This window comes from Schistocerca nitens, chromosome 9 (genome assembly GCF_023898315.1).
Source record: "Schistocerca nitens isolate TAMUIC-IGC-003100 chromosome 9, iqSchNite1.1, whole genome shotgun sequence".
NCBI classification, from domain to species: domain Eukaryota; kingdom Metazoa; phylum Arthropoda; class Insecta; order Orthoptera; family Acrididae; genus Schistocerca; species Schistocerca nitens.
This window is the reverse complement of record NC_064622.1, coordinates 414,176,206-414,204,039: the sequence shown is the minus strand read 5'-3', so window position 1 is coordinate 414,204,039 and position 27,834 is coordinate 414,176,206. Positions and strand designations below refer to the sequence as shown.

At 37.3% G+C, this 27,834-nt stretch overlaps 1 protein-coding gene across 2 annotated transcripts in view; it reads right to left on the bottom strand.

Annotated features, from left to right (window-relative positions):
* Positions 1 to 27,834, bottom strand: part of LOC126203003 (glycoprotein-N-acetylgalactosamine 3-beta-galactosyltransferase 1-like) — a 184,420-nt gene that overhangs the window by 9,714 nt on the left and 146,872 nt on the right. For both annotated transcript variants that reach the window (XM_049937201.1, XM_049937203.1), the window contains exon 6: positions 21,024 to 21,175. In XM_049937201.1, the coding sequence (XP_049793158.1) occupies positions 21,024 to 21,175 (152 nt within the window). The remainder of the gene's footprint in view (positions 1 to 21,023; positions 21,176 to 27,834) is intronic.

The window sequence follows — 27,834 nt, the reverse complement described above, 5'->3', positions numbered from 1 at the left end:
TACTTTCATAATTTCAAAGAGTATTCCAGTGAACATTGTGAAAATGTTTCTCTGACCCTAAGAATGCTATAAATGGAGGTTTGCCTTTCCTTTACCTATCTTCTAAGTGAAGTCCTAGGATCAGTACTGCCTCACATGTTCCTACATTTCTCTGGAATCCAAACTGATCTTCCCTGAGACAAACTTCCACCAGTTTTGAAATTTTTCTGTAAAGAATGTGTGTTAGTATTTTCCAACTGTGCCTTATTGAAATGATATTTCAGTAATATTCACACTGTCAGGACCTGATTTCTTTGAAAATGGAACTATTACATTCTTCTTGAAGTCTGAGTGTATTTCGCTAGGCTCATACAATCTTCACATCAGATGGAATAGTTCCGTTATGACTGGTTCTCCCAAGGCTATCAGTAGTTCTGATGGAATGCCAATTACTAAAGTGGCATTATTTTGACACAAGTTCCCAATGGTCTGTCAAATTCGTTTCACAGTATCATACCTCCCCTCTCATCTTCATCTTCTTCCTCTTATCTTTCTACAATATAGTCCTCTACTTTATTTCCCTTGTGTAGTCCTTCTGTATACTACTTCTACTTTGTTTAGTACCAGTTTTCCAACTGTACTCTTGATATTCATACAGCTGCTTCACTTGTCTCCAAAGGTATCTAATTGTCCTGTAGGTGGCATTTACCTTTCCCCTAACAAAACATGCTTCTGAATTCTTACATTTGTCCTCTAGCCATTCCTACTTAGTCATTTTGCAATTACAGTCAATCTCATTCACTAAATGTTTCCATACCCTTTCACCTGCTTCATTTGGTGTATTTTTATATTTTCTCCTTTCATCAGCTAAATTCAATACAGTGTAGCGTGTGTTATCCACTGATTTCTGCTAGACCTTGTCTTTTTTACCTATTTGATCCTCTGCTTCCCTCTATTTTGTCTCTCAAAGCTACCCATTCTTCTACTGTCTACTGAGTTGTTGCCTAGTGCTCTCTCTGAAACTCTCATTAACATCTGGTTCTTTCAACTTATCCAGGTCCCATCTCCTTAATTTCCTACCTTTTTGCAATTTCTTCAGTTTCAATCCACAATTCACAACCAATAAATTGCCACCAGACTTCACAACTGCCCCTAAAAATGTCTTAAAATTTAAAACCTGATTCTTAAATCTCTGTCTTACTGTTATATAACCAGTCTGAAACCACCTAGTGTCTCCAGGTCTCTTCCACATATACAATCTTCTATCATGATTCTTAAACCAAGTGTTAGCAATGATTTAATTATGCTCTGTGCAAAATTCTACCAGGTCACTTTCTCTTTCATTAACTTCCCCCCATCCACCTACTATTCTTCTTTGTCTTTGCTTTCCTACTACCAAATACCAGTACCCCAAAACAGTTAAGTTTTCTGTTCCCTTAACTATCTGAATAATTTCTTTTATCTCATCATACATTTCTTCAGTGTCTTCTTCTGCAGATCTAGTTAGCATACAAATTTTTACTACTGTGGTGGGTTTGGGTATTGTGTGTATCTTGGCTATGATAATGTGTTCACTATTTCCACACTCCAACCCATAGAATGCCAGTTTTGTTTCTCCTCATGCCCACCTTCCAGTACTGACAAAGTTAGTGTCATGGCCTGCTTATTCGTTCATTTGCATACGATATTCCATAAATCCTGTTTTAACACATCTGAAGGTTCATTCTTAACAAGTCAAGTTTGAATTGCATAATATTAGTCTTTGAAAGATTAAAGATTAACTTATTTGCTGTGAACCAGTTGAGAGCCCATTCCATTATTGTCTGGCTGGGACTGGTATGGATGTGTTTGGACCTTTTATCATTATACTTACATTATCGGCAGACATCACTGTTTGTGTCCATTACACCAATGTTCCAATAAGCAAAGTGGCACAGTGATTCAAATCACCATCCGTGCATCCAGATTTCCATAGTTTTTCATAAATTGCTTAATGCAAATGCCAATATGCTTATTTTGATAAGAATGCAGCTAATTTTACTGTGCATCTTCCAAGAAATGAACTTGTGTTCCATCTCTAATGACATCATTGCAAAACATTAAATCCCAATCACGCCTTCTTTCAATGTATCAAGCAAATAATTTATGCTGATGAACAGGAATGAACCAAGCACTTAACCTTGGGGGGACACACTGAATTTTGTCTTTTTTCATGTCATATTTGTTACTGTAATATCCTGCTTCTATTATTAAGATGCAACTCCATCTGTGCGATGGGGTAATACCTATAATACCACAGCATTTTACTTTCCCTAGTAGAATTTTATGATCTACAGAATAGATGGTCTTAACAGAGCGTTTTTATTTCTTAGTTTTATTAGAACTATCTTTCTTCGCTCACATATTGCTTTCTCAATTAAGATTTTGTTATAAAAGCCAAAATGAGCATTTGCTACACATTTCTTCTCAGAAATGTTGTAAATATGACAACATGGGAAGGGCTACTATCATTGATTCTAGCATTTCATTTCAGGAAATACACTTCAACTCATATGAGGTGTTACCAAGACAGCACAAAAATTTACAGTAGTACTTTGCTGAAATATTGCAATAGCCAGAGGAGTTATTGCTTTTTAGTACCCAAACACTCTATTATCTGTTTTATAATTATTCAGTAAAATGCACTGGTGAAGTGTGCAATACCCATCCTGTTAAGGCTAATGGATCTGCTTTCCATGGTCCATTCTTTGTCCTTGTGTTTTCAGCTACTGTTAGGATAATTTAATTACAATTAGTGGCAAATGATTTGAATTTAGTGTCATGTGTCTCACTACTACTGTCATTAATGAGTTTTATATTATTTGTCTTACTAGGCTTATTTATTTTGTCTAACACTGTTTCAAATTGCTTTTGCTTCGATCTTTATGTGATGAATTTTTTTATTGCATTTTTTTTGTTTGATGACTGGCTGCTTCCCCATGAACCATGGACCTTGCCATTGGTGGGGAGGCTTGCGTGCCTCAGCGATACAGATGGCCGTACCGTAGGTACAACCACAACGGAGGGGTATCTGTTGAGAGGCCAGACAAACATGTGGTTCCTGAAGAGGGGCAGCTGCCTTTTCAGTAGTTGCAGGGGCAACAGTCTGGATGATTGACTGATTTGGCCTTGTAACATTAACCAAAACGGCCTTGCTGTGCTGGTACTGCGAATGGCTGAAAGCAAGGGGAAACTACAGCCGTAAATTTTCCTGAGGACATGCAGCTTTACTGTATGATTAAATGATGATGGCGTCCTCTTGGGTAAAATATTCCGGAGGTAAAATAGTCCCCCATTCGGATCTCCGGGCGGGGACTACTCAAGAGGACGTCGTTATCAGGAGAAAGAAAACTTGCGTTCTACAGATCGGAGCGTGGAATGTCAGAGCCCTTAATCGGGCAGGTAGGTTAGAAAATTTAAAAAGGGAAATGGATAGGTTAAAGTTAGATATAGTGGGAATTAGTGAAGTTTGGTGGCAGGAGGAACAAGCCTTTTTGTCAGGTGAATACAGGGTTATAAATACAAAATCAAATAGGGGTAATGCAGGAGTAGGTTTAATAATGAATAAAAAAATAGGAGTGCGGGTAAGCTACTACAAACAGCATAGTGAACGCATTATTGTGGCCAAGATAGACACAAAGCCCATGCCTACTACAGTAGTACAAGTTTATATGCCAATTAGCTCTGCAGATGATGAAGAAATTGATGAAATGTATGATGAGATAAAAGAAATTATTCAGGTAGTGAAGGGAGACAAAAATTTAATAGTCATGGATGACTGGAATTCGTCAGTAGGAAAAGGGAGAGAAGGAAACATAGTAGGTGAATATGGATTGGGGGAAAGAAATCAAAGAGGAAGCCGCCTTGTAGAATTTTGCACAGAGCATAACTTAATCATAGCTAACACTTGGGTCAAGAATCATAAAAGAAGGTTGTATACCTGGAAGAATCCTGGAGATACTAAAAGATATCAGATAGATTATATAATGGTAAGACAGATTTAGGAACCAGGTTTTAAATTTTAAGACATTTCCAGGGGCAGATGTGGATTCTGACCACAATCTATTGGTTATGAACTGCAGATTGAAACTGAAGAAACTGCAAAAAGGTGGGAATTTAAGGAGATGGGACCTGGATAAACTGAAAGAACGAGAGGTTGTAGAGAGTTTCAGGGAGAGCATAAGGGAACAATTTACAGGAATGGGGGAAAGAAATACAGTAGAAGAAGAATGGGTAGCTCTGAGGGATGAAGTAGTGAAGGCAGCAGAGGATCAAGCAGGTAAAAAGACGAGGGCTAATAGAAATCCTTGGGTAACAGAAGAAATATTGAATTTAATTGATGAAAGGAGAAAATATAAAAATGCAGTAAATGAAGCAGGCAAAAAGGAATACAAACGTCTCAAAAATGAAATCGACAGGAAGTGCAAAATGGCTAAGCAGGGATGGCTAGAGGACAAATGTAAGGATGTAGAGGCTTGTCTCACGAGGGGTAAGATAGATACTGCCTACAGGAAAATTAAAGAGACCTTTGGAGAGAAGAGAACCACTTGTATGAATATCAAGAGCTCAGATGGCAAACCAGTTCTAAGCAAAGAAGGGAAGGCAGAATGGTGGAAGGAGTATATAGAGGGTTTATACAAGGGCGATATACTTGAGGACAATATTACGGAAATGGAAGAGGATGTAGATGAAGATGAAATGGGAGATAAGACACTGCGTGAAGAGTTTGACAGAGCACTGAAAGACCTGAGTCGAAACAAGGCCCCGGGAGTAGACAACATTCCATTAGAACTACTGATGGCCTTGGGAGAACCAGTCATGACAAAACTCTACCATCTGGTGAGCAAGATGTATGAGACAAGCGAAATACCCACAGGCTTCAAGAAGAATATAATAATTCCAATCCCAAAGAAAGCAGGTGTTGACAGATGTGAAAATTACCGAACTATCAGTTTAATAAGTCACAGCTGCGAAATACTAATGCGAATTCTTTACAGACGAATGGAAAAACTGGTAGAAGCGGACCTCGGGGAAGATCAGTTTGGATTCCGTAGAAATGTTGGAACACGTGAGGCAATACTGACCTTACGACTTATCTTAGAAGAAAGATTTAAAAAAAGGCAAACCTACATTTCTAGCATTTGTAGACTTAGAGAAAGCTTTTGACAACGTTAACTGGAATACTCTCTTTCAAATTCTGAAGGTGGCAGGGGTAAAATACAGGGAGTGAAACGCTATTTACAATTTGTACAGAAACCAGATGGCAGTTATAAGAGTGGAGGGGCATGAAAGGGAAGCAGTGGTTGGGAAAGGAGTGAGACATGGTTGTAGCCTCTCCCTGATGTTATTCAATCTGTATATTGAGCAAGCAGTAAAGGAAACAAAAGAAAAATTTGGAGTAGGTATTAAAATTCATGGAGAAGAAGTAAAAACTTTGAGGTCACCGATGACATTGTAATTCTGTCAGAGACAGCAAAGGACTTGGAAGAGCAGTTGAACGGAATGGACAGTGTCTTGAAAGGAGGGTATAAGATGAACATCAACAAAAGCAAAACGAGGATAATGGAATGTAGTCAAATTAAATCGGGTGATGCTGAGGGAATTAGATTAGGAAATGAGACACTTAAAGTAGTAAAGGAGTTTTGCTATTTGGGGAGCAAAATAACTGATGGTCGAAGTAGAGAGGATATAAAATGTAGACTGGCAATGGCAAGGAAATCGTTTCTGAAGTAGAGAAATTTGTTAACATCGAGTATAGATTTAAGTGTCAGGAAGTCGTTTCTGAAAGTATTTGTATGGCGTGTAGCCATGTATGGAAGTGAAACATGGACGATAAATAGTTTGGACAAGAAGAGAATAGAAGCTTTCGAAATGTGGTGCTACAGAAGAATGCTGAAGATAAGGTGGGTAGATCACATAACTAATGAGGAGGTATTGAATAGGATTGGGGAGAAGAGAAGTTTGTGGCACAACTTTACTAGAAGAAGGGATCGGTTGGTAGGACATGTTTTGAGGCATCAAGGGATCACAAATTTAGCATTGGAGGGCAGCGTGGAGGGTAAAAATCGTAGAGGGAGACCAAGAGATGAATACACTAAGCAGATTCAGAAGGATGTAGGTTGCAGTAGGTACTGGGAGATGAAGAAGCTTGCACAGGATAGAGTAGCATGAAGAGCTGCATCAAACCAGTCTCAGGACTTAAGACCACAACAATAACATGACTGGCTGAAGAATTTTGCCATGCTTCTTGTGGTGTACTATAAAACTTTGTCAGAGCTAGTCCTTTGCATTATACAAAGCTCTTCTTTCCTGGATTAATACACTTAGAACCTAGTCTTTCTCTTCGCTATCTACGTAATTCTCCCTGACATATTGTAAAGGAAAACTGTATTCATAGTGTTGTAAAAATATTTGTAGGAAAGAAAGAAATCTCTTATCTACTGTATTTCCTTGGTAAACTTATTGCCATAGTTCATCCTGTAAATTCTGTCTGGATGATAACATGAAATTTTACTTTTCCCTTTTAGGTAAACCACTGGGTGGGAGAGCATTATCGCTGCTATTTGACCTTAAACAATTTATTATGAGGCTTACATCTGTTTCAAAAAAGATTTGTTTATTTATTTAAATTTTTTTGCATGGAGTCATCTATACGATGGCTTTTGCAAACGTTAAGTACAGTTACAAACATAAAACGCATTTAGATCTTAGCCTCACAGGTAGTAATTAAACAGTAAATTGATGCTTGTTAAAATACACCACATCTTACACATTAATACAGTCAATTTTTTTACATTACTTTACAGCTCTTAAACTTAACCATTCAAAATTCATTGAGTGAATAGAGACACTTTTCAATTAAGAATTCTTTTAGTTTTGATCTGAATTGCTTTTTATTACTGTGTTTCGTGGACTTTGGCAGTTTATTATACCATATCAGTCCATTAGTATATGGGCTCTGGTCTGTCATTTAATCTTGTTCTTTGTTGGTAGTGATTCTCTTTGGACTTGGTGTTGTGGTCATGTATATCACTACATTTAGTTACTTCAGTTTTCTGTGAGATGGAAAAGTAATTAATTTATAAAGATACAAAGAATATATGGAGAAGTACTTGTGTTGTCTGAAAACATCATGGCAAGAGTCTTTATAGTCTAGCCCATGTATAATCCTTAACCCTCTTTTCTGTAGCAATAATGCTCTGTTAAGGTGAACATCTGCAGCACAACCCCATATTTCTATACAGTAGCTAAGATGGGAATAGATTGGCCCATAATACACAGTTTTAAGTGTGTGGGTGGGCACCATTTTGCGCAGTTGGCTAAGAAGTTACAGCCCATAACTAATTATTATTATTTCTTTCCTTTCTCAGACGTTATGTCTGGTTAAAAATGGAAAGTGAAGTGGACCTTGATCAAGCATGACTTTCTTTTAACTGTACGGTATACTGAGTGCTTCTAGTTCTGTGTTATTCCATTTCACTGCTCCAAATGAGTAGGTCAATATTAGTATAGCATAAGTATTTATAGCTTTTGTCTTGTTTCTTGCTGTCAATTCTGTTTTCAGTATTTTTGTTAGTCTTTGTCTATATTTTTCTTTTAGTTGTTCTTTAATATTTGTATTATCTATTCCTATTTTTTGTCTGTATCCTAGATATTTATAGGCATCTGTTTTTTCCACCGCTTCTATGCAGTTGCTGTGGTTATCCAATATGTAATCTTCTTGTTTAGTGTGTTTTCCCTTGACTATGCTATTTTTCTTACATTTGTCTGTTCCAAAAGCCATATTTATATCATTGCTGAATACTTCTGTTATCTTTATAATTGGTTGAGTTGTTGATTTGTTGCTGCCAGTAGTTTTAGATCATCCATGTATAGCAAATGTGTGATTTTGTGTTGGTATGTTCCAGTAATATTATATCCATAATTTGTATTACTTAGGATGTTGGATAGTGGGTTCAGAGCAAGGCAGAACCAGAAAGGACTTAATGAATCTCCTTGGTATATTCCACGCTTAATCTGTATTGGCTGTGATGTGATATTTGATTTTGTTTGGATATTAAGTGTGGTTTTCCAATTTTTCATCACTATGTTTAGGAACTGTATCAATTTAGGCTCTACTTTATATATTTCCAATATTTGTAGTAACCATGTACACTATCAAAAGCTTTTTGGTAATCAATGTATGTGTAGTGTAGCAACCTTTGTTTAGTTTTATATGGTTATAATAGAGGGAAACATTCCACGTCTGTATATGTGTGGATGGATGTGTGTGTGTGTGTGTGTGTGTGTGTGCGCGCGAGTGTATACCTGTCCTTTTTTCCCCCTAAGGTAAGTCTTTCCGCTCCCGGGATTGGAATGACTCCTTACCCTCTCCCTTAAAACCCACATCCTTTCGTCTTTCCCTCTCCTTCCCTCTTTCCTGATGAGGCAACAGTGTGTTGCGAAAGCTTGAATTTTGTGTGTATGTTTGTGTTCGTTTGTGTGTCTGTCGACCTGCCAGCACTTTCATTTGGTAAGTCACATCATCTTAGATATATTTTGTTTAGTTTTAGTTTGATATGTCACCTCTGCATCTATTATCAGTTGCTCTTTACATCCTCGTGCTCCTTTGCAGCAGCCTTTTTGTTCTTCATTTATAATTTTGTTCTGTGTTGTATGTGTCATTAGTTTCTATGTAATGACTGAAGTTAATATTTTGTATATTGTTGGTAGGCATGTTATGGGGCAATATTTTGCTGGGTTTGCTGTTTCTGCTTGATCTTTAGGTTTCAGATAAGTTATTCCTTGTGTAAGTGTATCAGGGACTGTGTATGGGTCTGCAATGTAACTGTTAAATAATTTAGATTACCCTCTGGCTCCTACCCTTGTAACTGCCCCCGGTGTAAAACCTGTCCCATGCACCCTCCCACCACCACCTACTCCAGTCCTGTAACCCGGAAGGTGTACACGATCAAAGGCAGAGCCACGTGTGAAAGCACCCACGTGATTTACCAATTGACCTGCCTACACTGTGAAGCTTTCTATGTGGGAATGACCAGCAACAAACTGTCCATTCGCATGAATGGACCCATGCAGACAGTGTTTGTTGGTAATGAGGATCACCCTGTGGCTAAACATGCCTTGGTGCACGGCCAACACATTTTGGCACAGTGTTACACCGTTGAGGTTATCTGGATACTTCCCACTAACACCAACCTGTCAGAACTCCGGAGATGGGAACTTGCCCTTCAGTATATCCTCCCTTCCCGTTACCCAGCAGGTCTCAACCTCTGCTAATTTCAAGTTGCCGCCACTCATACCTCACCTGTCATTCAACAACATCTTTGCCTCTGTGCTTCCACTTCAACTAATATATCTGCCCAAACTCTTTGCCTTTACAAATGTCTGCTTGTGTCTGTATGTGTGCAGATGGATTGTGTGTGTGTGTGTGTGTGTGTGTGTGTGTGTGTGTGTGTGTGTCCTCTTTCAGCATACCAACGCTTTCGTTTGGTAAGTTACATCATCTTTGTTTTTAGATATATGTTAAATAATTTAGTTAGATGTGAATGTGTTGAGGTGAACTTCTTTAGCCAGAAATTTGCTATTTTATCTTTTCCAGGGGCTTTACAATTGTGCGTAGAATTAATTGCTCGGGTGACTTCATGTTGCAAAATTATCATTTTGGGTATTTGTGGTATCATCTTGTATGTGTCTGTTTCTGCTTGTATCCACCGTGCATGTCTTATGTTGTACTGAGTTTGACCATATGTTGCTCCAGAAGTGTTTCATGTCTGTTATGTTTGGTTGATTGTCTATTTTAATGTGTGTGTTATCTATTGTCTGGTAAAATTTCTTTTGGTTTGTGTTGAATGTTTGGTTTTTTTTCCTTCTATTTTCACTTTCTTTGTATCTGCTAAGACATTTAGCCAATGCTTGTAATTTCTGCTCCTTTTCATCCAATTGCTCTATCGCTTCTTGCTGTGAGATTTTACCTAACTTTTTTCGTTTTTTGTCTGATATTTCATTTCTTATAAATTGTGTTACCTGTCCGATGTCTTTTATCAGTTTTTCTATTCTGATCTGTAGCCTGTGTTGCCATGCTGGTTTTGTGGGTTTCTTCTGTGTGTTGGTTGGTTCTGATCTCTGCCTAGTGTGTATATTTAGTGTAGTGAGTGCTCCTATATAAACCAGTAGTTGTAACTCTTCCATAGTTATATTTTCATTTATTTTGTTGTGTATGATTGTGTTGATAGTTGTTATTGTTGTTTCGATTTGTGGGTTATTTGGTGGTCTATGCAAGACTTGTCTAATGTCTGTATTTGTGTCTTTGTATTCTATATATGTTAGCTGAAATTTTGCTTCTATATCTAACATGTGTGTCACTTCATGTTCTATTTGTGCTTGTGCTGGTGGCTGTCTTAAGATTTTGTTTTCCTCTGATTGTTTAATTAATGCGTGTTGTTGTTTTTTGTTTACTCTGGGATGTTTGAGTCCATTGCTATATTTTCTTCTTCTTCTTCTGGTTGCACATTATTTTGTTCCAGTATTTGTTGTACCTTTTTGATGTTTTCTAATTCTGACTTGGGGTTTCTTGTTATTTTTGATTATTACACGGATCTGATCAGCTAGTCGTTGTTCTGTTAAAAATTTTAATTCTGGGTATCTGGTAATAAATGTTGTGTATACTTGTGATCTGTATCCAGTTGTGTTGGTTCCTAAGTTTGTTGCTTGGTAATAACAGAACATGAGGTGTCTTAACTTCACCTGACAATCTCATCCTCTGTCGGTTTTCCTTCTAGAGTGGTTGCAGGAAGCATATCCTGAGAAACACCTATTTGGATTTAAATCCTTTTCCGTATGGCTAGCAGTGTCGTTACCATTGTGGATGGGCATATGGTTCAAGCGTTGTCCCCGACCATGACAGAGCTTGTCCAAGGCTTCATTAGTTCTGTCCTGAACCACACTAGAAGGCGGGTTAGCCCTATTAGTGGTTTGTTCTTTTCATCGCCTTTTACGATTGGCAGAACATACCGGAGGCCTGTTCTTTTCCCGGGCCTCCACGGGTTTTATTATTATTATTATTATTATCTCTTTCCTGTCTCAGACGTTATGTCTGGTTAAAAATGGAAAGTGACGGGGACCTTTGTTCAAGTGTGACTTCCTTTTAACTGTACGGTATAGGTTACATTGCATTTAGGAACTTTCGGGTAATTGAACATTTATCAATAATTACAGATTTCTGTAGTTGTATATACAAGTTTGGATGTAACTGTATTGCGTTGATGTACTGGTGGAAATTGTGTGGTATGACTCCTGTAGTTGATAGTATAATTGGTATGATGTTAACTTTCTCCTGATGCCACATGTCTTTGACTTCCTCAGCCAGTTGGATGTATTTTTCAATTTTTTCTCCTGTTTTCTTCTGTATATTTGTTGTATTGGGTATGGATATTTCGATTAGTTGTGTTAATTTCTTGTTTTTATTGGTGAGTATGATGTCAGGTTTGTTATGTGGTGTTGTTTTATCTGTTATAATGGTTCTGTTCCAGTATAATTTTTATTCATCGTTCTCCAGTACATTTTCTGGTGCATACTTGTATGTGGGAATGTGCTGTTTTATAAGTTTATGTTGTAAGGCAAGCTGTTGATGTATTATTTTTGCTACATTGTCATGTCTTCTGGGGTATTCTGCATTTGCTAGTATTGTACATCCGCTTGTGATGTGATCTACTGTTTCTATTTGTTGTTTGCAAAGTCTGCATTTATCTGTTGTGGTATTGGGATCTTTAATAATAAGCTTGCTGTAATATCTCGTGTTTATTGTTTGATCCTGTATTGCAATCATGAATCCTTCCATCTCACTGTATATATTGCCTTTTCTTAGCCATGTGTTGGATGTGTCTTGATCGATGTGTGGCTGTGTTAGATGATACGGGTGCTTGCCATGTAGTGCCTTCCCCTTCCAATTTACTTTCTTCGTATCTGTTGATGTTATGTGATCTAAAGGGTTGTAGAATTGGTTATGAAATTGCAGTGGTGTAGCCAATGTATTTATATGAGTGATTGCTTTGTGTATTTTGCTAGTTTCTGCGCGTTCTATAAAGAATTTTCTTGAATTGTCTACCTGTCCATAATGTAGGTTTTTTATGTCGATGAATCCCCTTCCTCCTTGCTTTCTGCTTAATGAGAATCTTTCTGTTGCTGAATGTATGTGATGTATTCTATATTTGTGGCATTGTGAACATATAAGTGTATTTAGTGCTTCTAGGTCTGTGTTACTCCATTTCACTACTCCAAATGAGTAGGTCAATATTGGTATAGCATAAGTATTTATAGCTTTTGTCTTGTTTCTTGCTGTCAATTCTGTTTTCAGTATTTTTGTTAGTCTTTGTCTATATTTTTCTTTTAGTTCTTCTTTAATATTTGTATTATCTATTCCTATTTTTTGTCTGTATCCTAGGTATTTATAGGCATCTGTTTTTTCCATCACTTCTATGGAGTCACTGTGGTTATTCAATATGTAATCTTGTTTAGTGTGTTTTCCCTTGACTACGCTATTTTTCTTACATTTGTCTGTTCCAAAAGCCATATTTATATCATTGCTGAATACTTCTGTTATCTTTAGTAATTGGTTGAGTTGTTAATTGGTTGCTGCCAGTAGTTTTAGATCATCCATGTATAGCAAATGTGTGATTTTGTGTGGGTATGTTCCAGTAATATTATATCCATAATTTGTATTATTTAGCATGTTGGATAGTGGGTTCAGAGCAAGACAGAACCAGAAAGGGTCTTAATGAATCTCCTTGGTATATTCCACGCTTAATCTGTATTGGCTGTGATGTGATATTATTTGAATTTGTTTGGATATTAAGTGTGGTTTTCCAATTTTTTATTACTGTGTTTAGGAACTGTATCAATTTAGGATCTAATTGGTATATTTCCAATATTTGTAGTAACCATGAGTGGAGTACACTATCAAAAGCTTTTCGGTAATCTATGTACGCGTAGTGTAGCAACCTTTGTTTAGTTTTAGCTTGATATGTCACCTCTGCATCTATTATCAGTTGCTCTTTACATCCTCGTGCTCCTTTGCAACAGCATTTTTGTTCTTCATTTATAATTTTGTTCTGTGTTGTGTGTGGCATTAATTTCTGTGTAATGACTGATGTTAATATTTTGTATATTGTTGGGAGGCATGTTATGGGGTGATATTTAGCTGGGTTTGCTGTGTCTGCTTGATCTTTAGGTTTCAGATAAGTTATTCCATGTGTAAGTGTATCAGGGAATGTGTATGGGTCTGCAATGTAACTGTTAAATAATTTAGTTAGATGTGAATGTATTGAGGTGAACTTCTTTAGCCAGAAATTTTCTATTTTATCATTTCCAGGGGCTTTCCAATTGTGCGTAGAATTAATTGCTCGGGTGACTTCATGTTGCAAAATTATCACTTCAGGCATTTGTGGTATCATCTTGTATGAGTCTGTTTCTTTCTCAGTTTTTCTATTCTGATCTGTAGTCTGTGTTGCCATGCTGGTTTTGTGGGTTTCTTCTGTGTGTTGGTTGGTTCTGATCTCTGCCTAGTGTGTGTATTTAGTGTAGTGAGTGCTCCTATATAAACTAGTAGTTGTAACTCTTCCATAGTTGTATATTCATTTATTTTGTTGTGTATGATTGTGTTGATAGTTTTAATTGTTGTTTCGACTTGTGGGTTACTTGGCAGTCTATGCAAGAATGGTCTAATGTCTGTATTTGTGTCTTTGTATTCTATATATGTCAGCTGAAATTTTTCTTCTATATCTAACATGTGTGTCACTTCGTGTTCTATTTGTGCTTGTTCTGGTGGCTGTCGCAAGATTTCGTTTTCCTCTGATTGTTTAATTGATGCGTGTTGTTGTTTTTTGTTTACTCTGGGATGTTTGAGTCCATTGCTATATCTTCTTCTTCTTCTTCTGGTTGCACATTATTTTGTTCCAGTATTTGTTGTACTTGTTGTTTGATGTTTTCTAATTCTGACTGGGGTATCCTGTTATTTTTTATTATTACACGGATCTGATCAGCTAGTCGTTGTTCTGTTAAAAATTTTAATTCTGGGTATCTGGTAATAAATGTTGTGTATACTTGTGATCTGTATCTAGTTGTGTTGGTTCCTAGGTTTGTTGCTTGGTAATAACAGAACATGAGGTGTCTATTAACTTCATCTGACCATCTCATCCTCTGCCTTTGTTTTCCTTCTAGGGTGGTTGTAGAAAGCATATCCTGCAAAACACCTCTATTTGGATTTACATCATTTTCCAGTTGGCTAGCAGTGTCACTACCATTGTGGGCGGGCATAGGGTTCAAGCGTCGTCCCCGACCATGACGGCGCTTGTCCGAGGCTTCTTTATTTCTGTCCTGAACCAAGTAATCACACTAAAAGGGGGGTTAGCCCTATTAGTGGTTTGTTCTTTTCGTCGTCTTTTACGACTGGCAGAACATACCGGAGGCCTATTCTTTTCCCGGGCCTCCACGGGGATTATTATTATTATTATTATTATTATTATATACAGCATTAATGTGGCTAATCCAGCTGAGGCTCGAGTCCAGATGAACCCCTAGAAATTTACACTCATTTGCTTCCTCTGCCACTATGCTGTATACCTCATTTACACATGAATGGCGTGAGCTGCCAATTGTAAATATTAGCATCTGGGATTTATTTACATTGACTTTTAATACTTGCGCATGAAAATATGAACTTAATTCTAGTATCTCATTACTTGCCGAGAATTTCAGTTCCTCACAGTCTTTACCAAAAAATAAAACTGAGGTGTCATAAGCATAATTTACAATGTGTGAGTTAATGGGGTTTGCAACATCATTAATATATGCTAAAAAGAGGAAATGTCCAAGAATTGAGCCTTGAGGGACTCAATGAGTCACTGTTTCACTTGTGGATTTAAAGGTTAAGATCTTATTGTCAATAGGATGTGTAATTTTGGTACATTGTTTCCAATTCACAAGACAGGTGGATAGAAGTTTCATTGACACATCATAGATATTATACGCTCACGGTTTTCTGATGAGAAGCTCATGGTTTATTGAGTCAAAAGCTTTGCTCAGGTCAAGAAATATTCCAGCTGTGCTGGATACCCCATTCTATACTGCTATATACTTCATGGAGGAAACTTAACAGCAGTGGCCATGCTTAGGTCTTTCCTAAACCCATGCTGCGATTTGGTAAGTATTTTGTGTCTTGAGAAAAATGAGGTGAGTTGTGATAGGATAACTGTTTCAAATATTTTGCTGAAGGTAGGGATTAGTAATATCTGTCTAAAATTTGAAACTACTACTTTACTTCCCTTCTTATGGATTGGGTGAATTACACTTATTTTTAAGGCATTTGGGTATATGTTTTCATTAATACTACAGTTGTTAAGATAGGTAAGGGGTTTAGTTATTTCATTGGCACATTTCTTTAACACCACTCTTGAGATACCATCCCATCCAGAGATGAATGATTGTCCTTTAGCTTTTGCATTGTGCTAAATATTTCCTGTTGATCCACTTCAATAAATTCAAGTTCTATACCATCTGTGACATCATTTGGTTTGCCAGCTTGTAGATCTATAATAGGAGCTGGTTGGTCATATGGGGAGATAAAATGCTTATTGAATAAATTACATACTTCTTTAGGATCTTTCTCTAGATGGCACTCTTGTCTAATGGTAACTGGTTCACCCTGTCCGTTGTTGGTGGCTTTATGATATTTATTGATTAGTCTCCAAGATGCCTTACCTATGTTGGCTGAACACTATAGCATCATTGTTTATTTGTTTCCTCAAGTGTAAAAGGTCTGTCTTAAAAGTTTTTTGACTTGATTGTACTTTTCCTTAAATATATGTAGCTTTGTTTCCTTATATAAACAGTCAAGATCATGTATATTCTGCCTTAACTTAATCAGCATAGGTGTAAGTTTCACCCTATTATCACTTTCAAGACGAGAGTTGATTCATACTCTGCTTATTTCTTTGAGAGGGCAACAGCAGTCTAAATGCTTAAGCACTGCCCTATAATTTTTTCCCCATTTGTTTTCTGACCCTTTAGTTTGGTAAATAGCATCCCATTTCTCCTCTGCTAAGTTAGTTTTAAAGGTGCTGATGTTGGTGCTATTCAGGATCTGCTTCTTCTCAGTTATCTTGGTTGCTGTTGGTACAGCAAATCTTAAATATTCTAACACCTGACAATAGTGATATGAGTAATGAAAATTAACACTTTGAGAGTTAACACTGTCTTTTACATTTTTGTTGACTATTACATAATCTATCTTACTGGAAGCTTGACTGTTACTCTAGTGTCAGAGTTCACTATATTTGTGAGATTGTATAAGTTTAATGTACCTGTTATTTTCAACTGTGTTATACTACAGGAGTTTGCATCAGTATTTAAGTCTCCAACTATACTAAGGTCAGTGGGGCCCTTTTTGTCTAATTGCCCTGTTAAGTCTATCAAGATAGCACAACACATCTGTATTTGGTGGATGGTACATACCAATAACTATGTTCAGCTAACCTGCTTGAATGAGTGTTTACGTGGACCACAACACTAGCCATTTCAATTGTTCCTTCTTTGCAGTATTGTTCAACAAATGAGATTTTTTTAAATGGAAGATGTTCATTTACAAATATTGCCACCCTATCTCCTTTGTGCTGTTGCCTGCAGTAACTATCTGCTAACACATAACCATCTAATTTGTGATAATTTCATTGTCTTTTAGTCCATGTTCTGTAATAACTGACAGGTGTGGTGAGTTCTCATCCACAAATAGCTGCAGCAAATTGAGTTTATTCCTAAGATACTGTACATTTACATGCATTATCCTAAAGGGCACTTATATTTTACAACACTTTGTGACATGGTATTCTGAATCAGTTGAATTATTACACTTGGGGGAAAGAAACCAAACAGCGAGGTCATCAGTCTCATCGGATTATGGAAGGATGGGGAAGGAAGTCAACCGTGCCCTTTCAAAGGAACCATCGTGGCATTTGCCTGGAGAGATTTAGGAAAATAACGGAAAACCTAAATCAGGATGGCCAGAAATGGGATTGAACCGTCATCCTCCCAAATGCGAGTCCAGTGTGCTAACCACTGTGCCACCTCACTCGGTATTACCCAAGTCTAACACTGCACTGTAATGAGAATTTACTCACTTCCAAGTCAGTTTCTTCGGCATTTGAACAGGGTTTCTTTCCAATCCAAGGCATTTAGTTCAGTAAAATCGTGTTGCTTGAAACTGAGCCTAAAAAAACTTTTTCATTGTAATCTAAGATGATTGGGTCTGTAGTTTTATGCATCTCCTTACAAAGTTCCATTATCTGGTTCACTAACTTCAGCTTTCCATTTCTGTTTAAGTGAAGTCTGTGCCTGGTATGTTCTTCACATTTCAGTTTGTTATATCTAGCAAGCACTTACGATTCAGTTTTTTACCTAGTTTCTGCAGTTCTAAATTATGGCACTCAATTTCTGTATTAACACATGACCACTGTGGGAGGTAATGTCGCACTGGTAGGTTTATTATGGTAACATTCATGTTGTATAGTTTTGGCAATAATTTCCTGTAAACTGCGAGTGCTGACTTGCTCTCGTTTTTGTAAACATCATTGGTGCCACCAATGATTACAATGTGGTTGTCTTTTTCAGATTGTTTGTTTCTGATAAATTCTGAACTACAGCACTTAATGGGTTTAACTTTTGTGAATATAGAATAATCATTGTGTAAAGCTTCATGAAGGGGAGCTAAGAGGCCTTTTCTGTGGCTGTATGCATACAGTAATAACTTTGTGCTTCCACGTATTAGATTTTTTTTGTTTCAGCCTTTATAGGAGATTTGTTAAATTTACTTTTGCTTACACTATTCACTGTTTCGCTGGCCGAGTGTAGTGCTCAAAACTTATTTGATGTAACTGGCACACTGTTTCTAGTGGTGGGTTTTTTTTTTTTTCTCTCTCTCTCTCTCTTCTCTCTTCACTTTCTTGGTGGTCTATGTGTTGTGTTTTTTGACTTTATTGTAATCCATGTAAATTTATTTGTAACTTCAGCATACTATGAGTTCAATATTATGTTTGTTTCATCATAAATAATACTTTTTTTGGTTTGAAAATCACGTTTAACAATGTCAATATGAATGTTTTTGTGGCTATTTCCTGCACTGTTTCACTGTTTTCACTAGACCACAAACGTTTTTCACTTAAGAGTTTTTTTGTTTTCTTGTTTCAGGAACACTATTTCTTTCTTGAGGGTTTCAATATCACTATTTAATAACTTGATCATTTCATTTTCTGGGTGTACCATGCTGAGGAGATCTTCACATTCGTCATGCACACAATCACCACAGGTCCAATAAATAATGTCATTTACAAATGTCAGGTTTATGTTCACACACCTCTCACGTAAGCAGAAGTTGCACTTCACAAACAGGATGCCCTTCATCAGTGTTTTACATTTTTTAGATGACGAGGTACTATAAAATTGTTTTTCTACTGAGACTGATACAACATTGCACAAACCTACCAGTGCCGTCTTTTTCTTGAATTTAGAAATAAAGTATCAACCATTGTTGCACTGCTGCTTCTGAAGACCTTAACTTGTCCAATTTTAATAGGTGTTTGAATTTAGCTTTTAGTTAAATTGCAGATGAAGTTCTACTTTTCACAGGACTAATGCTAAGAAATAGCTTATAAGTTTGAAAATTCAGTTTGTATAAAACTGAATCATTGAGGAATGTATTTCTTTTTAATTTTAGAAAACTACTGCAGGTTTCATGTGTGTTGTCACAGCCAGACACCACACGTGCTAGGTGGTAGCTTAAATCGGCCGCGATCCTGTAGTACATGTCGGACCCGCATGTCGCCACTGTGTGATCGCAAACCTAGCGCCACCACAAGGCAGGTCTCGAGAGACTGACTCGAACTCACCCCAGTTGTACGGACGACAGAGCTAGCGACTAGACGTACGAAGCCTTTCTCTCTCATTAGCCGAGAGACAGAATAGCCTTCAGCTAAGTTAATGGCTACGAACTAGCAAGGCGCCATTAGCCTTACAGTGATTGTAATTAAAGTCTCCTTTGTGCGATGTACCACAATGATTGATTAAAGATAAGTATTATACCAGCTACGTACTTTTCTTCATAGCATTAATTACGTATCCTGTTCCAGTACTTCACGCCCGTCTGCGTTAGTCTAGCGTGCCTTTTAAGCCACCTCTATCTACAAGGTGTTGGCCCAGCTGCCGACACATCATCATGAAAATTTATTTTTTATCAGACTGGATCTTTGCAGATGCTAAGTATTCACGTACACACTGCCTACACAATTCCTTCACTACTGAGTACAGAGGGTTCCTCTCATCTAACAGATGATTTCTCTTGGAAAGGCGATGGAAAAGGATGGCAACCTTTTGCACTGTGATGTGCTGGCCAGGAGGAAATGCACTGGGACAAGCCATTTATAGGAAGTGGCTCTCACAGAATTGTATCTTCAGTTTGGCAGTTGCTGGCATCCATCTCAGCATCAAATGATACTTCATACTTTGGTTCATAGAAAAGTAGGATATGCTTTACACTACAACGAACTGTGAATCCGATAAGTGATGAGAATAATGAGATGGCACCTAAGTCTATGGCTGTTTTGTTTTACACAGGTAACATTCACACAGAATTAGTTGTTTCTGAAGAAACACAGCACAAAGTGTGTTTTTGGACAATCATTTAAAATCAAGGACTTTTTAGGGTAGTGGTTAACCATCTCTTTGATCTGTGTAAGGAGGGTGTCTCCCACTTTCTCTGCAATTGTAGCATGTCTTACATCACTCATACCATTAGGACCATGGAGGATAATTGTACAGGATAATAGCAATATACTCAATTACAATAGCCCAATCAGGTTTTCACTGCATAGCATTACCTTGGTACTAGCCATTCTATGACATTTTGGCATGCACTTCCAATTATTGGAATAGTGTTATTAAGAAAACTGTCGGTATTAAATTTGAAAGTGACCTTTTAGATAGACACACAAAGTTATACCTAAATCCTGGTTGGAATCCTGCTCAATCTCTTGTTAAACAAGAGGACAGAAGCAGTGCTATTTGCTCACCCATGGTTGGCTAATTTTCACTATTTATCTTGTCTGACATTGGTTGTCTGTCACCTCTTTGTTTCTACGATTGGACAACCCCACAAATTGTGTGTTTAAACTGGCATGCGCAGCAATGTCTAGTTGCATATGTGCCTTGATAAAGCACCTAATTAAATAATTGGAGGTTGTCAAGGCACCTTATAAGTTATTCAAACATTCAATATATTGTGAGAAGCTCAAGTTTTACTTCATTACTCTTGTTTAATTGACATTAGCTCATAAAAGAGTGAATAACGGTAGTATCAAAGTCTTTGTTCTCTTGCCAAAATACTCACACTGCCTGACATAAAATTTAACTTCTGGATCATCCCATATAAGAATTATTATTTAGAACCTAGTACCAAAAGAAGTTCACAAGAATTAAATAATTATTTATGTAACCAAACAGAATAGCTTAAATTGTTATATAAAGTCATATTTGTGGGCATATTTACATACAAGTTATGGTAAATACTGTGTAAACTGACCTGCTCCATATCATTTCAATATTTTACAAGCCATCCAGAGGACATATAACTAATTCAATTAATTTGAACTAAATGAAACAGATGGAAAGCAGAATAATGAAACAAATATCAAACATACATGGAAGACTCGTTTTCCTATGAATAGCTTAATTTTAATTAAATGCAACTCATAACATTACTTGTGTTAAGAAGAAAATCAAACTGATTTGTTGTATCTGTCTCAACTATGTTACAGCAGCCTGAAAGATAATAGGAACTAAGTAGAGAGAAAAGTTTTCTTTCATAACAGAAAGTTTTACAGTTTTTATTCCTGTTATATTCATTCTTTATGTTGAGGAAACAATAATAATGTGAAAGAAAAATACACTTGTGAAGGAATGCTTACAGGTTGTAGCAGGTGATAAGAATAATTCTTCAGCCAATCCATTCTCTTATCTGGTGCCATTTCTCGTTCTGGGCCATAGGCGTGAAAGCGCTCCAACCCATCAGAGTCTCGGCTGTCCAGAAATGTTGCATTTATTGCCACCATGCAGCGACCTAAAAATATTATTATTCAGTCTCCAAAACAAAAAAAGAGTGGGCTGTCAAGCAGGAAACACACAGTTGTCTTCTAAGTTTTTTTTTTATTGGACTAAGCACAGTACTTATTGAGGAGAGGGGAGTATGAATGGTGAGACTGCTCATCAATGATGGGTTAAGATATGCACATTTTTGGTCTTAATATCATTATTGTGGCCAAGATAGACACAAAGCCCACGCCTACTACAGTAGTACAAGTTCATATGCCAACTAGCTCTGCAGATGGTGAAGAAATAGATGAAATGTATGATGAGATAAAAGAAATTATTCAGGTAGTGAAGGGAGACGAAAATTTAATAGTCATTGGTGACTGGAATTCGTCAGTAGGAAAAGGGAGAGAAGGAAACATAGTAGGTGAATATGGATTGGGGGGAAGAAATTAAAGAGGAAGCCGTCTGGTAGAATTTTGCACAGAGCATAACTTAATCATAGCTAACACTTGGTTCAAGAATCATAAAAGAAGGTTGTATACATGGAAGAATCCTGGAGATACTAAAAGGTATCAGATAGATTATATAATGGTAAGACAGAGATTTAGGTACCAGGTTTTAAATTGTAAGACATTCCCAGGGGCAGATGTGGACTCTGCCCACAATCTATTGGTTATGAACTGTAGATTAAAACTGAAGAAACTGCAAAAAGGTGGGAATTTAAGGAGATGGGACCTGGATAAATTGACTAAACCAGAGGTTGTAGAGAGTTTCAGGGAGAGCATAAGGGAACAATTGACAGCAATGGGGGAAATAAATACAGTAGAAGAAGAATGGGTAGCTCTGAAGGATAAAGTAGTGATGGCAGCAGACTATCAAGTATGTACAAAGACGAGGGCTAATAGAAATCCTTGGGTAACAGAAGAAATATTGAATTTAATTGATGAAAGGAGAAAATATAAAAATGCAGTAAATGAAGCAGGCAAAAAGTAATACAAATGTCTCAAAAATGAGATCGACAGGAAGTGCAAAATGGCTAAGCAGGGATGGCTAGAAGACAAATGTAAGGATGTAGAGGCTTATCTCACGAGGGGTAAGATAGATACTGCCTGCAGGAAAATTAAAGAGACCTTTGGAGAGAAGAGAACCACTTGTATGAATATCAAGAGCTCAGAGGGAAACCCAGTTCTAAGCAAAGAAGGGAAGGCAGAAAGGTGGAAGGACTATATAGAGGGTTTATACAAGGGCAATGTACTTGAGGACAATTTTTGGAAATGGAAGAGGATGTAGATGAAGACGATATGGGAGATAAGATACTGCGTGAAGAGTTTGACAGAGCACTGAAAGACCCGAGTTGAAACAAGGCCCCGGGAGTAGACAACATTCCATTAGAACTACTACCAGCCTTTGGAGAGCCAGTCATGATAAAACTCTACCATCTGGTGAGCAGGATGTATGAGACAAGCGAAATACCCTCAGACTTCAAGAAGAATATAATAATTCCAATCCCAAAGAAAGCAGGTGTTGACAGATGTGAAAATTACCGAACTATCAGTTTAGTAAGTCACAGCTGCAAAATACTAACGCGAATTCTGTACAGACGAATGGAAAAACTGGTAGAAGCGGACCTCGGGGAAGATCAGTTTGGATTCCGTAGAAATGTTGGAACACGTGAGGCAATACTAACCTTACGACTTATCTTAGAAGAAAGATTAAGAAAAGGCAAACCTACATTTCTAGCATTTGTAGACTTAGAGAAAGCTTTTGACAATGTTAACTGGAATACTCTCTTTCAAATTCTGAAGGTGGCAGATGTAAAATACAAGAAGCGAAAGGCTATTTACAATTTGTACAGAAACCAGATGGCAGTTATAAGAGTGGAGGGGCATGAAAGGGAAGCAGTGGTTGGGAAAGGAGTGAGACAGGGTTGTAGCCTCTCCCAGATGTTACTCAATCTGTATTGAGCAAGCAGTAAAGGAAAGAAAAGAAAAATTTGGAGTAGGTATTAAAATCCATGGAGGAGAAAAAAAAAACCTTAAGGTTCGCCAATGACATTGTAATTCTGTCAGAGACAGCAAAGGACTTGGAAGAGCAGTTGAACGGAATGGACAGTGTCTTGAAAGGAGGATATAAGATTAACATCAACAAAAGCAAAACGAGGGTAATGGAATGTAGTCAAATTAAATCGGGTGATGCTGAGGGAATTAGATTAGGAAATGAGACACTTAAAGTAGTAAAGTAGTTTTGCTATTTGGGGAGCAAAATAACTGATGGTCGAAGTAGAGAGGATATAAAATGTAGACTGGCAATGGCAAGGAAATCGTTTCTGAAGAAGAGAAATTTGTTAACATCGAGTATAGATTTAAGTGTCAGGAAGCCGTTTCTGAAAGTATTTGTATGGAGTGTAGCCATGTATGGAAGTGAAACATGGACGATAAATAGTTTGGACAAGGAGAGACTAGAAGCTTTCGAAATGTGGTGCTACAGAAGAATGCTGAAGATTAGATGGGTAGATCACGTAACTAATGAGGAGGTATTGAATAGAATTGGGGAGAAGAGGAGTTTGTGGCACAACTTGACAAAAAGAAGTGACCGGTTGGTAGAACATGTTTTGAGGCATCAAGGGATCACAAATTTAGCATTGGAGGGCAGCGTGTCGGGTAAAAATCTTAGAGGGAGACCAAGAGATGAATACACTAAGCAGATTCAGAAGGATGTAGGTTGCAGTAAGTACTGGGAGATGAAGAAGCTTGCACAGGATAGAGTAGCATGGAGAGCTGCATCAAACCAGTCTCAGGACTGAAGACCACAACAACAACAACAACAACATCATTTCAAACACTGATTTCTAACAACAGTTGTTCATGAATAATTCTAGTTTTACCTATGTACGTTCATCAGGCATGAATTCTTTTACACTGTAACAACATATAATTTTGAAATCATTACGGCATGGTAGCACTACAACAAATATGTATGAAAGAGTTGAAAGCAGAATCACTGTTTGGTGGGCGGGGGGTGGGGGGTGGGGGGGGGGGCGGTGTGTGGTTCGGTCTTTGTGCTTTGTTTCTATCTGAGCAAGGCACATGGGGTAAAAAGCTCTGGGTTTAGCCCGGACCATTGGCTATTTGAACATCTGTTTTACTGTAACATGTTACAGTATATTAAGCAAAGTTTGAGCAGTGAACTGGAGCTGGCACACATGCAATTTGTGAAAGCCTATTAAATTCTCTTGCAAGAGTTTTTAATTGATCTGAAATTAAAGCTCAGCTAATGGCACCATTGCTACGTGCACCATTTGGGTTTCACATGCAAAAACAGTCACCCCTAAATAACTCTGGGATGGAGACGACCAATGATTAAAATGTGGCCCAGGACCAATGTAAATTTTAACCATTTGAAAAAAATCTTGCTTCATTTGGATTTTACATGCAAAAATACATTTTTCACAGGTTTTTGAATTGTGCCATTTCTATACTTTAAACTTGTACAAGTCAGTTCAAACTTTATTTGTTCATCTACCTTCATGTAAAGTTAAAATGAAATCTCTCTTTATCCAATATTCCTTATCAACTATTGACATACAATGATTTAAATGTAGTATGTAAGATTTGTTCTTATGTGAAATGGTTTAAAGTGAATCAAATAAGCAAAAAATGCATTCTTATGATAATATTGAAAATCCACTTTCATAAATCTAGCTTCATTCAGATTTTACATGCCAGAAAAATGTGTTTTGTGTGGTTTTTCTATGCATGCCTCTTCTATGTTTTGGACTTGTGTAAATTGGTTCAAATTTTGCAAAAAGTTAGACAAATACATATAATTTATGGTCAGCCTGTTTTGTGAAAGCTTTCTCTGTTGCTGTAACATACTGGTCTGAAGTTGCACATAAACTGCATGTAAAATGGGATCTTGCATGAATCGCATGTGCTGAGTTTAAATAGATACTGTATTATTATTGAAATTATAAGAAGCATTTGTAAAAATCTTTCATCATTTGGGCTATAGGTGCAAAAAATCATGATTTGCACATGAAACTGTATTTCATAGAAATACACTGCATTTTAAGTGCTGCATTGGGATGTAATTAAAAAACTCACTATTACAGTCATTTATCATTTCATTGGTTGTACATTAACACAGTAACAAGCTGGTCTGATGCAGCTCTTCATGTTCCTCTATCCTGTGCCAGCCTCTTCACCTTCCTTGAGGTCTCAGAATGTGACCTATTAACCAATCCCTTCTTTTGGTCAAGTTGTGCTACAAATTTCTTGCTTCCCTAATTTTATTCAGTACCTCATATGTTAAGTGATCTACCCATCTAATATTGAGTATTCTGCTGTAGCACAACATTTCAAAAGCTTGTATTCTCTTCTTGTCTAAACTGTTTATTGTCCATTCTTTCACTACATGGCTGCAACCCATACAAATACATTCAGAAAAGACTTCCATCTATATTCGTTGTTAAATTTCTCCTCTTCAGAAATGCTTTTCTTGCCATTTGCACTATGTTTTAAATCCTCTCTACTTTGGCCATCATCAGTTATTTTGCTGCCCAAATAGTAAAACTCATTTACTGCTATTAGTGTCTTGTTTCAATTTCCTCAAATGGTTCAAAGGGCTCTGAGCACTATGGGACTTAACATCTGAGGTCATCAGTCCCCTAGAACTTAGAACTACTTAAACCTAACCAACCTAAGGACATCACACACATCCATGCCTGAGGCAGGATTCGAACCTGCAACCGTAGCGGTCGCGCGGCTCCAGACTGAAGTGCCTAGAACCACTCAGCCACACCGGCTGGCTTCAACATCACCTGACTTAATTCGACTACATTCCATTATCCTTGTTTTGCTTTTGTCAATGTTCATCTTCTATCCTCCTCTCAGGATGCAGTCGATTCTGTTCAACTGGTCTTCGAAGTCCTTTGCTGGCTCTTACAGAATTACAATATCGCCAGCAAACCTCAAATTTCTTATTTATTGTCCAAGTTTTTATTTATTTTTATATATTCTCCCTTAATATTAATTAGCACTCCAAACTTTTCTTTGGTGTCCTTAACTGCTTGTTCAATGTATGGGTTGAACAGCACTGACAGTAGGCTGCAAACCTGTATCACTTTCTTTTCAACCACTGATTCCACTTCATGACCATTGTCATCTGGCTTCTATACAAGTTGTAAATAGTTAGTTTGCTACCTTCACAGTTTCAAAGAGAGTATTTCAGTCAACATTGTCGAAAGCTTTCTCCACATCTACAATTGAAATAAACGTATGTTTACCTTTCCTTAACTTATCATCTAAGGTGAGGTGTAGCACCAGTGTTGGCTCGCATATTTCTGCACTTCCCTGGAATCAAAACTCACCTTCCATGAGGTTGCATTCTACCAGTTCTTCCATTCTTCTGTGAAGAATTTGTGTTAGTATTTTGCAGCTATTTTTTAAACTGACAGTTTGGTAATATTCACACCTGTCAGCAGCTGTTTTCTTTGGAATTGTAATTATTATAGTTTTCTTTAAGTCTGAGGGTATTTCACCTGTCTCATACCTCTTGCACACCAGATGGAAGAATTTTGTCATGGCTGGCTCTCCAAAGGCTATTAGTAGTTCTGACAGAATGTCATCCAAACCTGGGCTTCATTTTGATTTAGGTCTTTCAGTGCTCTGTCAAATTCATCTTGCACTATTGTAGCTTAGATCTGACCTCTATCTACATCCTCTTCTTTCCTACAATTCTGCCTTCATCTCCTTTGTATAGGCCTATATATTCCCTCCAACTTTTATCTTTCCCTTCTTTACTTAGTACTGGTTTCCAATCTGAGCACTTTATAGTCTCACACCTGCTTCTCTTTTCTCCAAATGCCTCTTTAATTTCCTTGTAGGTCATATTTATCTTTCCCCAAGCGAAATATGCTTCTAAATCCTTACATTTGTCCTCTGTCCATGCCTGCTTAGCCATTTTGCACTTCCAGTCAATCTCATTTTTTAGACGTTTCCATTTCCTTTTGCCTGCTTGATTCGCTGAATTTTTATTATTTTTATGTTTTTTTTCCTTTTGTCAGCTAAATTCAATGCAGTGTATACTTTGTTATCCACAGATTTCTGCTAGGCCTTGTCTTAACTATTTAATCCTCTGCTGCCTTCGCTATTTTATCTCTCAAAACTACCCATTCTTCTTCTATGGTATTCCTTTTCCCTGTTCTACTCAACTGTTGCCTAATGATCCCTCAAACTCAATACCAACTTTCTTACACATAAAAAATTCTTCAGTCTTTTCTTTGCCATCAGGTTGCATAGTTCCTAATGTCAGTGCATCTTAGCAGGTAGCATGGAAGTATTCTGAAGTAGCTTGCTACATAATAAGCAGGTAGGTGAACAGCTAGAATCAACAAATCCAAGATTGGTGTACGATTTGTCATACTTCTTTTCTTTCACCTTTAGCGAGTCATTCGATTGCTGCTGTATGAGTGCTGTTGGTTGCTTATGCAGTGTTCTGGCCATCAAACTCATGTGGTAGCAGCACAGTTGCAGTTTAACTAGCATCACAGGTGTCCTGAGCAGTCTTACATGGCCTGGATCACTGATTTGTAAGGCCTCTCACACAAGTGAGATTTCAAGTGTCCCAAACTTACTACCTCTTATGCAGACTTGCCAATTCAGGACTTGATTGTCTAGTTATCTGAAT